At 38.8% G+C, this 10,456-nt stretch overlaps 1 protein-coding gene across 2 annotated transcripts in view; it reads right to left on the reverse strand.

The window, feature by feature from the left end:
• Positions 1-826: 826 nt before the first annotated feature.
• NELL1 (NEL-like 1 (chicken)) overlaps positions 827-10,456 on the reverse strand; it is a 1,108,018-nt gene continuing 1,098,388 nt past the window's right edge. The window contains exons 18-20 of one of the 2 annotated variants that reach the window (XM_006892008.1): positions 5,902-6,078; positions 2,775-2,999; positions 827-1,292 (exon numbers count right to left, since the gene is read on the reverse strand). In XM_006892008.1, the coding sequence (XP_006892070.1) occupies positions 1,242-1,292; positions 2,775-2,999; positions 5,902-6,078 (453 nt within the window). In that variant the 3' untranslated portion in view covers positions 827-1,241. The remainder of the gene's footprint in view (positions 1,293-2,774; positions 3,000-5,901; positions 6,079-10,456) is intronic. The other variant, XM_006892009.1, reaches the window with a different exon arrangement.

Here is a 10,456-nt window from a genome sequence, read left to right on the forward strand (position 1 = left end):
AAGTTTGTGTTTTTTTTTTTATGCTGGGAGAGGGAAAGCAAAACATACATGAAGCAACCTGATTCTGAACAATAATGAATATATGACCTCAGATCTTACTAACTACTAACATGTGATTTACCTGAGACAACCTCCTTTAGAATTCTAAAATCAGATAAAATTCCATTTGCACATTTTACACATTTTGTATAGCTCAATAACTGCCAACTCTTAAAAGCATGGAAGTGGTTCAGACAGAAATTTTCACGACTCCAAAAGAGCTGCTGAACATACAAATAGATTTTCTTAAAAGCTCCCTTTTACTTACAGAAAAGATAGCATGATTTTGTGGGAACAATCACAGGACAGGAATGAAAATACCCAGTACCTATCTCAACATGATATCAACTAGCTTTGAACAAGCCAGTTGATTAGGGCTCTCTGGTTTCAAATATGTAAAGTGATATATAACACCATTTACTTGTGGTGATAACTTTTCTTAATAAGTATGAAAGTGTCTTGTATAATCAGAAGTGACACTAAGATATTTTATCTTTCACTGTCAAAGAAGGTTATAAGCATTGTTCCTTTTGAATCTGAAGTTAAAATTTCATTCTATTTGATTTCCAAAAGGAAGGAGAGAATTGTTTTAAAGGTTATTTTAATTACTTTTGTATTGCCACGATCCCAAGCCATAGATCATAATTGTCTTCAGCCTGCTCAAGCTAACTGACTGGATTTCTAAGTGTGTTTAAAAACTATTAAATATATCAGTGATGCAATTGGACTCTACATACATCTCTCATCAATACAATTGACTGGGACATTAGTATGCAGCGTATGGGACAAAAATCACAACAGGCAACTTTATTCATAGAATTTGATCCAAAAAGCAAGAAAAAAAATAAATAAAGGGCAACAGATCTCTATTATGTCAGTATACAAAATAAACGGAAACATACAGCAACGCTTACTATGAGACCATAGAAATGTATTTGATCTGATAAGGGGAAAATGTGATATACAACACGGGGAACTTCTCCAAACAATCATAGACTCAAATGCACTGCACTGGAGGTCACCTACACTAGGGTAGCAAGAATGAGCAAAGTGGTAGGTCCAGAAAGGCAATCCCCAGCCACCTTCTTCAGATGGAGACTTTGGTAATTGTCTGTGATGGAAAAGACCAAATCCTGCTCCCTAGCGTGTTGAATGGTCTGTTTTGTCCATTTTTCTTCAGTGATGAGTCCATTTTAAATACTTCAGTTATTATGAAGACATTCCAGGTCCACGGAACAGCAGACACTTCCATTCTGCATATCAAAGACACACATGTAAGTCATTTGAGACACTGAATATATAAATCAAATCCTACTCTGGCATTGTTACATTCAAAACAAACACCTACATGTTGAAAGAAACTCTGAGATTGCTTTAGAAAAAAATTACTACAAGCCCCTACAGATTAAAACCACAAAACCTCTAGGAGGGGAAAATGGACAGGAAAGAAAATCTTAGGAGCTCCCCTACCACTAAAACCTTCTTACTGGAGTTCTCCTAGCTGTGCGAAGTTCCGCCCTTGCCTGCACTGAAACCATGTTTGGAATTCTGCTCTATACTGTCAAGATTTCAAAACAACTTACTTTTTTTTCTCATTCCAAATAACATTTGATTCTTCCTAATGATAAACACATTAATAAAGCTAATCATAAGTGCCACATGAGTTTGAAGGCAAATTCAAGAGGTGTTCCAGAAAGTTTTACATAAAGTTATATACAATTTTTATGGCTTCTCTGAAGGGTATCATACATCTGTACAAGTTATGAATCTTTGGAAATTCATGAAAATACAGGTATACATAAAATATATACATGTAAATGTCATGAATCCTTGGAAATTCATGAATATCAGCCAATATAATGGCAATATTATAGACAACCCTGTTGTTCTCATTAGGTGTTCTTGAGGTGATTTTAAGTGAAGTGATACCAAGTGACAGAGGAGAATGGCTCCCAAAGGGTTTTCAAGGTTGCAAACTTTACAGAAGCAGATTGCCAGGCCTTTCTCCTCCAGATCTACTGGATAGGCTCTAGTCATCAAGATTTAGTTAGTAGTCTGTCTAATGTTTAACCCCTGTGCTACCAGGGAGCTTTATGTTAAATCTGAATGAGTCTCAAAGAAACAGTCACATCAGCTTCCATGTGTCTTGAACATCTTGGGCTCTGAGGCTGATGGTTTAGACTGGACTATGGTGTGTTGATTATTTGAAGTTTAATATTATCCCTTTGCTATTGGGGCTATCTAAAGTTGCATTTGGTGGGGGAAAGAGAAAGGAATTCATGTTTCTTTTTTCACAGCATCCAAAAGACACTGATGCCTGGAGCTAAGCCAGAGATGACGTGACCAAGATTAGTATTTTTAACTTGGAACCCTTTCATGAAAGAGCCTTGTAAAATTTTCAAGGGTGAAATGAAATGTATCTCTTTTTTTTTTGTTCTTTAAAAAATTATGGTGGTCAAAATAGTTTAAATTAGCCATCATTTGTCCTAGTGCCAATTACTCAAATTCTATAGTTAAAGGCAAGGCAAAAGGCCTTTATGTTCATTTGGAACTTGCCTTTCTACAAGGTGCAGCTCTGTTTCACTCAGACACCTGAACCTCCTGTGAGAAGCCAATGCAGGCCTATGCTTCCACTGTGTCCACAGAACCTACACATTCAGAAGCATCAGGTGCAGACCTCCTGTGAACATTCCCCAACAACTGTTTAAACCCTGACTATCAAGACACCCAATCACCTTGCATTTGCAGGTTGTGCAGGGAGATCCAGCCATTGTCCACACTGAGCCACTGAGCCTTGAAACCCCATAGCTGTCCAGGCAAGTTTTTCTGATGTCATAGGTGATGTTATCAGCCAGGCAGGGGTCACTGACACAGCGGGGGCAACACTCGCCCTCGAAGATGGCTGTGAACTCGCAGCTCAAATTGGGGCAAGCTAGTGGCCAACAATCCACCTCTCCTTCCTGTGGAGGGGAAAAGAAATAGGCTTCTTCATTGTTCTTATTCGTGATTCTATTCCCAAAATCCCATGACGAGGAAAGAGGGCACAGAAATTCTTATTCTCCATTTTACTGGAAGTTTCTTCTTAGCACTGTAGTGAGATATGTTTTCTCCTTGTAGACTCACCACAGACATCACCTAATCAGTGTGCTTTTGCTAACCACCTGTACTGTAGCCCCTAGATACGACTAGGCACCTTCTCTTACCAATCCCTAGGTAATTAGTTGAGTCAGGTCCTACCTGTAGTGATCCCATCTATTGCAGAGTAGATCTGCTCCACTGAGTTCTTAAGGCTATGACTTTCATTGGACGTCCCTAGTCATTTGTTCAGAGAACTTCTAGATGGGTTTGAATGGCTAACTTTTTGTTGTCTAAAAGTAAAGTGCTTAAATTATTAGTCATTGTAACCTCCCATTGCATTTGAGTTAATTCTGACGCAGAGCTGACCCCTAGCACACCTCATTGCCGAGTGCACACAGGACCAGAGCTTTCCCCATACTAGTGTGCAATTGTTTTAATCACAATATGTCTAGACATTATCATAATTACAAGTGGAGTCCATATAAGATGCTAAATTCTTCCGTTTTAGGGCTGGTTTCTTTCTTTCATTGATGCTCAGCATGGTGATTGGTCAATCAAGGCTAATTAAATGTATAAATAGATTGCAAGATATTGGTTGATATATAAAAACAAAATTACTTTTCCTTATGGTGAAAAGTGGAATCGTAAACATTGGAACATTTTCAACTCCACAATCTGCATCCGTCCAATGTGACTCTTTAATAGTGCAACTGAAGCCTCTATCATATGTTAGTACGTAATAACTGCCTGCATTTGTACAGATTACTTCATGGTAGATCCATTTGCTTATGGATACCATGGGCTGCTAAAATAACAAACAGGTATGTCTTGGAGAAAGTACAGCCAGACTGTTCCTTGGAGGAAATGATGGTGAAGCTTCAATTTCACATACTTTTGGTATGTGGTTGAGAGACATTATTCCTTAGAAAAGTAGATTTACATGCTTGGAAAGAAAGGATGGTCCTCAGTGGGCTGGACCAACACAGTGACAGGAGCAATGGGTTTGACTATGTGAGAGATGATGAAGATGCCACAGGATAGGACAAGGTTCGGATCTATTGTTCATGGACTCACTATGAGTCATACTCAACTGTACAGCACATAACAACAACATACAGTTCTTAACTGATTTTAGATTTTTGCTATACCACTTCTGTTTCCTTTGGACACATTAATCTATATATCTTCAGCAGGGGCTGGGGCTAGGTAAAGATATATTGTTGAAATTTTTTGCATTAACAATAATACCAATTCTTCTGAGGGCCTGATTACAGGCTTTTAATAAAAATGATAGAACGTTTTTGTTCTGAAAAAGAAACTCATTCTGTAGTTGTATGATGCCTTTATTTTTGTTTATCTCTTTGAATTTGGTACAAATAGAACTGAATTTTATTCACTATTCTGTAAATCAGAAAAAAATGTATAATATTAAAATTATCTGAATAGTCACCAAATAACTTAGAAATTCTGATGGAAATTTATAGAAAAAAATACAATAGTCTTCACTATTTTCTAGATAGAAGTTTAACATCTGTTACACACACACACACACACACACACACACACACACACACACACACTTTTCTTCATCTGCCAGGTGCTCCATGGGAGAAGCATGGGCAATCTCCTACCGCATGATTACTGCCTCTGAAAACCCCTGTTGGAGGGTCCAGCATGGGTCAGTTCCAACTTGATTGTACACAACAACAACAATATTCTTATCTTCATAATGAAAAACAAAAAGTCCATGAAATTGGCATTCATACACTTGTGGAATATTTGAGGAAAGAATCATCATTAAAGGTAACATTTGCCAAGGTTTACACCACCCCAACTGCATACATGGGAGGGCTCGAGTGGTCTAGTGCATAAGGAGTTACACCACTAACGCAAAGGCCACGCCTCTCCCATAGCTCAGCTCTGCAGTTCGTGGGAGAAGGATGGCCAGTCTCCTTCGATGCAATTTTTATAGATTTGGAATCCCAAAGAACGTTAATTCAGCCTCAATGACAATGAATGAGCGAGTGAGAATGTGGGAGAGCCAGAATTAGACACCAGGTCCCTGAAACTCATTCTCTGATATCTATTAAGTTCTGTTACTTCTCATATTAAAATATCAATGCTCTATATCTTGAAATAAAATATTTTCTTTGTCTAGAACTACAAATACCAGCCAAGACTTTAACTTCGATTTTGAGCACAGAACAACATACGTGTGTGTGTGTGTGTGTGTGTGTGTGTGTGTGTGTGTGCATATAGATCTCCATTTCCTAAAAAGAAAGAGGTGGCAAGTTTACCTCCTTTGGATCGAATCTGTTGCCTAATGATGTTATTTTTGTCACACAAAATGTTTTACTAAGTGAAACCCAAATGCCTTTGAACAAAGAACATGTTCCTTACCAGTCATGTACTGTGTTGTTAGGTACCATCAGACCAACTTTACAAACAAGAGATCCGAACCTGGCTTTATCCTGTGCTATCATCATGATCTCTAACATGCTCTAGCCCCTTCTTATCGTCTCTGTGTCAAACAATCTTGGTGAGTGGTCTTCTTCTCCTTCTCTGACCCTCCTCCTTTTCCAGCATGATGTCTTTTTCCAAGGACTGGCCCCCCCTTGACAGCATGCCCAAAAAATGTGAGATGAAGTTTCAACACCCTTGCCTATAAGGAGCACCAGGTCCCCCCATTTCATCAACAGCCAGGAGTCAGAGTTTCTAAGTAACTGAGGTTACAACTCCTTCCAGGATTAAGGGGCGATACCTTCGAAAGGAAAGCAGACATACCAGACATCGGCACTGCTGGCAGCTGTGGGTCCAATTGTCTCCACTCCGATAGAGCTTGTGTCCATTTTGATCCAAGCATTGACTTGTGACCCTGGTGTCACATTCTGGGCAGCAGAAAAGGTCAACACTTGGATTCTGGCAGTCACAAGCTGTCCTTCGACAGAATATCTTTCCATCCTGTTTAAAAATGAGGTTAAAGAAGCTTTATCATTTGGGAACTATTGGAATGGCTGCACCATGGAACCCAAACCTTGGAAATACATTATAGAACACATAGGAATGATTTCTTAGAGATTCATTAGTACCTTGGCCCCAGCATCATTTTGTTCAAGATATGTATGTACCTGCACACAGGCACACACCCTTTCTCTTCCTAATGTTGACTGTAGAGCTGCCAAATGAAAATGGAAACATTTCTGAGTTTAAAAAGGAAAAGTATGTTCTTTGGCAGTTCATACTTTATAAATATTTTCTTAAAACTATACTTCTAATTAAGAATTATGACTAAACTGAGCACTTGAAAATGCATACACAAGCAAGAACTCATATGGGTGAAAATCAGGCACTTACACTCTTTTCTTAGGGACCTCTGGTGGCTCAGTGGTAAGGAATTGTGCTGCCAACACAAAGGTTGTTGTTGTTTATGGCCTTCCAGTCAACCATGACTCATAGTGACGCTATGAACAAAAGGCCTGAAGCTCCTCTATAACGATTGACATTTATCAAAGTTCATAGAGTTTCTGGAGGCATGTTGTTTAGGAAGTGGATGCCACTCCTGCTTCCAACACAAAAGTACATGGTTGAAATACACCAGTTGTCCTTTGGGAGAAAGATAAGCAATCTCCTCCTGTGTGATTTACTGCCTCTGAAAACTCAGAGGCTCAGCATGGGTCAGTTCTGACTTGATGACAAATAACAATTCCCCCAGCACTCCCTTTGGAATCACGCTGTTGATTACCAGCTAACTGTCCAGTAGAGTTTCAGAGACAGAAAATCGCATGGAGGAAACTACCCATTTTTCTCCTGTGGAGCAGGTGGCCTAGTCAAACCACGTGCCTTTGGGATTGCAATGCATCTTCTTAACACTAGGCTACCAGAGCTCCTTTGATGATCATTGTTGTTGTTATGTGCCGTCGAGTCACTTGCGACTCATAGCAACCCTATGTACAACAGCTCTAAACTCTACTCTGTCCTGTGCCAATCTCACTGTCTCCGACACACTCATCCCGATTGCCCCAGTCACAAAATCAATCCATCTCCCGCAGGGCCTTCCCCTCCTGTGCATCACAGAATTCCAAATTTCTTCTGCCATAGTTCAACCCTATAGTTCTTAGAAGAGCTTCCTTATGTATCCGCTGAGTCATATCCTCTCTGTGTTGAACATCTCTAATGTCTCAATCATCTCCAAAGTAGTGGCTCCTTTAACTGCCATAGTTGCCTCTATCTTCAACAATTGTCAAACAATTTTCAAATTTCAAACAATGCTGACAAAAATAAGTAAGACTCACCATTAACTGAGTGCTTATCTTATACTAAGTCTTTACATAAATGATCATGAACAATTCAAACGCATATATCCATATATTTCTGTCTCTACTTCTTGAATGAAGTAGTGAAAACTAGACAACAAAATTCTTCAGTAATGCTTTGGCCAACAAAGAGCATACATGATTCATATCCACCTTGTTTTAAGTACTGTTCTATTTTTAATACATCTTGAGTTCAACATTTATTTTCTTATGGTTATAAGTTATTCTTGCATTATACTGAACTTTCTGAGACTAAAATGTCATTAATACTTGTATGATCTTGTGCAGTTGGTTATTTAGGATCAAAAATTGTAAAATTTTAAGTTTTTCCTTGCATTTTACTTTGTTAGATTAATTTTTAAATTTCTGTCTTCTTGTATAGTTTCCCCTTCTTTCTGCTTAGTGGCACCTGCTACAGAGGGTCAAGGACTGCAGCCTTCAATATGGACTGAGGCTCAATGTTAAGACAAAGATTCTTACCACTGGACCAATTGGCAGCATCAGGATGGATGGTGAAGAGATTGAGAGTGTTCACAGCTTTAGTTTGCTTGGCTCCACAGTCAACACTCTTGGCACCAGTAGCCAGGAAATCAAAAGGCGCATTGCCGTGGGAAAGTCTGCTGTTAGGGACCTCTCCAAAGTACTGAAGAGCAATGGTGTCTCCCTGGAGACTAAGGTGCGTTTGATACAGGCCATGGTCTTCGCAATCACTTGTTATGCATCAGAGTGTTGGACAATGACCAAGGAGGATAGAAGGAGAATTGATGCCTTTGAGCTGTGGTGCTGGAGAAGAGTATTGAGAATACCATGGACTACTAGGAAAACAAACAGATTCGTCCTGGAAAGGGTTAAACCAGGTGGCTCCTTGGAGGCAAGGATTCCGAGGTTCCATCTAACATACTTTGGACATGTTCTGAGGAGAGACCGGTTCTTAGAGAAGGACATCATACTTGGGAGGGTGGAGGGACAGTGCAGAAGGGGAAGACCCTCTATGAGGTGGATTGATTCAGTGACTGGAGTAATCAGGATGGGACTGTCAGCGACAGTGCGACTGGCACAGGACAGAGCAGAGTTTAGGGCTGTTGTACATAGGGTCGCTTTGAGTTGCAAGCAACTCGACAGCACATAACAACAACAACAACAACAACATGAACTTGATGGGCCTGTCTGTTTAGGACTTGCTGAAATAGGATTACTCTCAAGTAAAGTGAAATATTAAAAGCATTGCATTCTTTATGGAGAACCTTAGAGCTTGGGAAATGCTTTCACCTAAATTGTGTGTGATCGTACTATTATTATTAAATATAAAGAATATGAGTTCATGTGTTCATCAAATATCAGATGAAATACTACAGTTTCTATTTTCTGTGTGTGAAGAAAGAGAAAGAGAGACAGAAAAGAAAGTGAGAGGGACACTGAGCTAAGAAGGTGAACTGAATAAGAGAATTCAGAAAATCTATACTAAAAGGCCAACAGATCTTTGGTCTAGTGCTCACATAAAAACATAATATTAATCCAACTCATAAATTGCTCCTTGAGAATTTATTTTCATCAACGGAAGCTTAGAAAAGTAAAAATAGTGACAACATGAAGCCATTTTGTCAGATCAATTATGATTGTCACAGTAATATTCTCTAATAATACAGAAGAAATAGACCACTGACAAATGTGGTCTTGTTTAAAAATTATGTCAAGTGAAAGAATACAGTTTTTGTAGAAGTAACGCCTGTACATATGACATACAATAAGACCCGCTTCACATTTCAATGATCCAGGTTTCTTTCATGTTCTGATTAAATGAATGAAAAAGAATAAGTGGAGAGCCTCCAGGTTTAGTGCAAATAAAGCAAATGCATATCTCATGAATTAGTGAAAACGCCCTCTTAGTCTCTGAACAATGGACATATTCACTGTGACTTTTGAAATACATGCTAGGTGCCAAGAAAATAATTTTTAATAATGAAAACCTCACAAGTGGCTCAAATAATTGAGAGATAATGTAATTTTAAAATATCAGCTCACAAAGCCCAGCCACAATCCGAGTTTGAGTCCAAAGTTGGCTCAAGAATAGACCCTGCTGATGTTGAGTGATTCTTCTCTCCTCGGGTCCCTCAGGTCATTCAAAAGCTTGACCTTTACAGAAACAAGGTGGTTAGAACAGCTCTCACTTAAAGAGCAAAGAATTTCCCCCAACCTTTCTTTTATGAGGCTAAATGTTTGCATTTTTAAAAAGAAATCTTTTCAGTAAGAAATAAGTATTGCAATATTGAAATTTATTCTACATATTAAAAAGCAGCAATATACACCTAAGGAGTAAATAAAACTGAACTTATTATGCCATAAAAAATTATGGGTCTTATACTATGAATGATATGTTTTGTGGTAGGATAATCAACATACTGATAGATATATTCCCAATTGCAAATTATCAGCTTTCTGCCATAGAGTCTGGAAACAATAAATCAAGGAGGTGGACTTAGGTAAGAATATTTACGTAGATTGAATATTATAAGCTGATCCAGTGGTTGGCAGGCTGTGATCCACATTCCAAATCTGACTTTTGTTTATTTTTACAAAGAAAGTAGGTTTTGGAGTATAGTCTCTTTGTTCAATTACACATCACTTGTAGCTGCTTTCCCATTACCATGACATGCTTGAGTTATAACTGACTTCTTTCTTTTTTGCCCATAGAATGATAGCAGACATTGTCCACCAAGGCTCAGAAGCAATGGCATTTATTAGCATTCATCAGGACCCATAACTTTTAAGGTGTTTCTCATAAATCTTTTCACCAAATCTCTCATCTTTACTTCCCTAAATTTTACCTCCATCTAAGGTTGTTGTTATTATGTGCTGTTGAGTCACTTACAACTCATAGTGATCCTATGTATAACAGCTCTGAAGTCTGCCCTGTCCTGAGCCACTCTCACTGATTCCGACACACCTACACCCATTGTCCCGGTTATTGTATCAATTCATCTCATCTGGGATTTTCCTATCCTGTGCTGCCCCTCCTCCCTCCCAAG

The sequence above is a fragment of the Elephantulus edwardii genome, unplaced genomic scaffold, assembly GCF_000299155.1.
Source record: "Elephantulus edwardii isolate Elephantulus edwardi_28Jun2011 unplaced genomic scaffold, EleEdw1.0 scaffold00109, whole genome shotgun sequence".
NCBI lineage: Eukaryota > Metazoa > Chordata > Mammalia > Macroscelidea > Macroscelididae > Elephantulus > Elephantulus edwardii.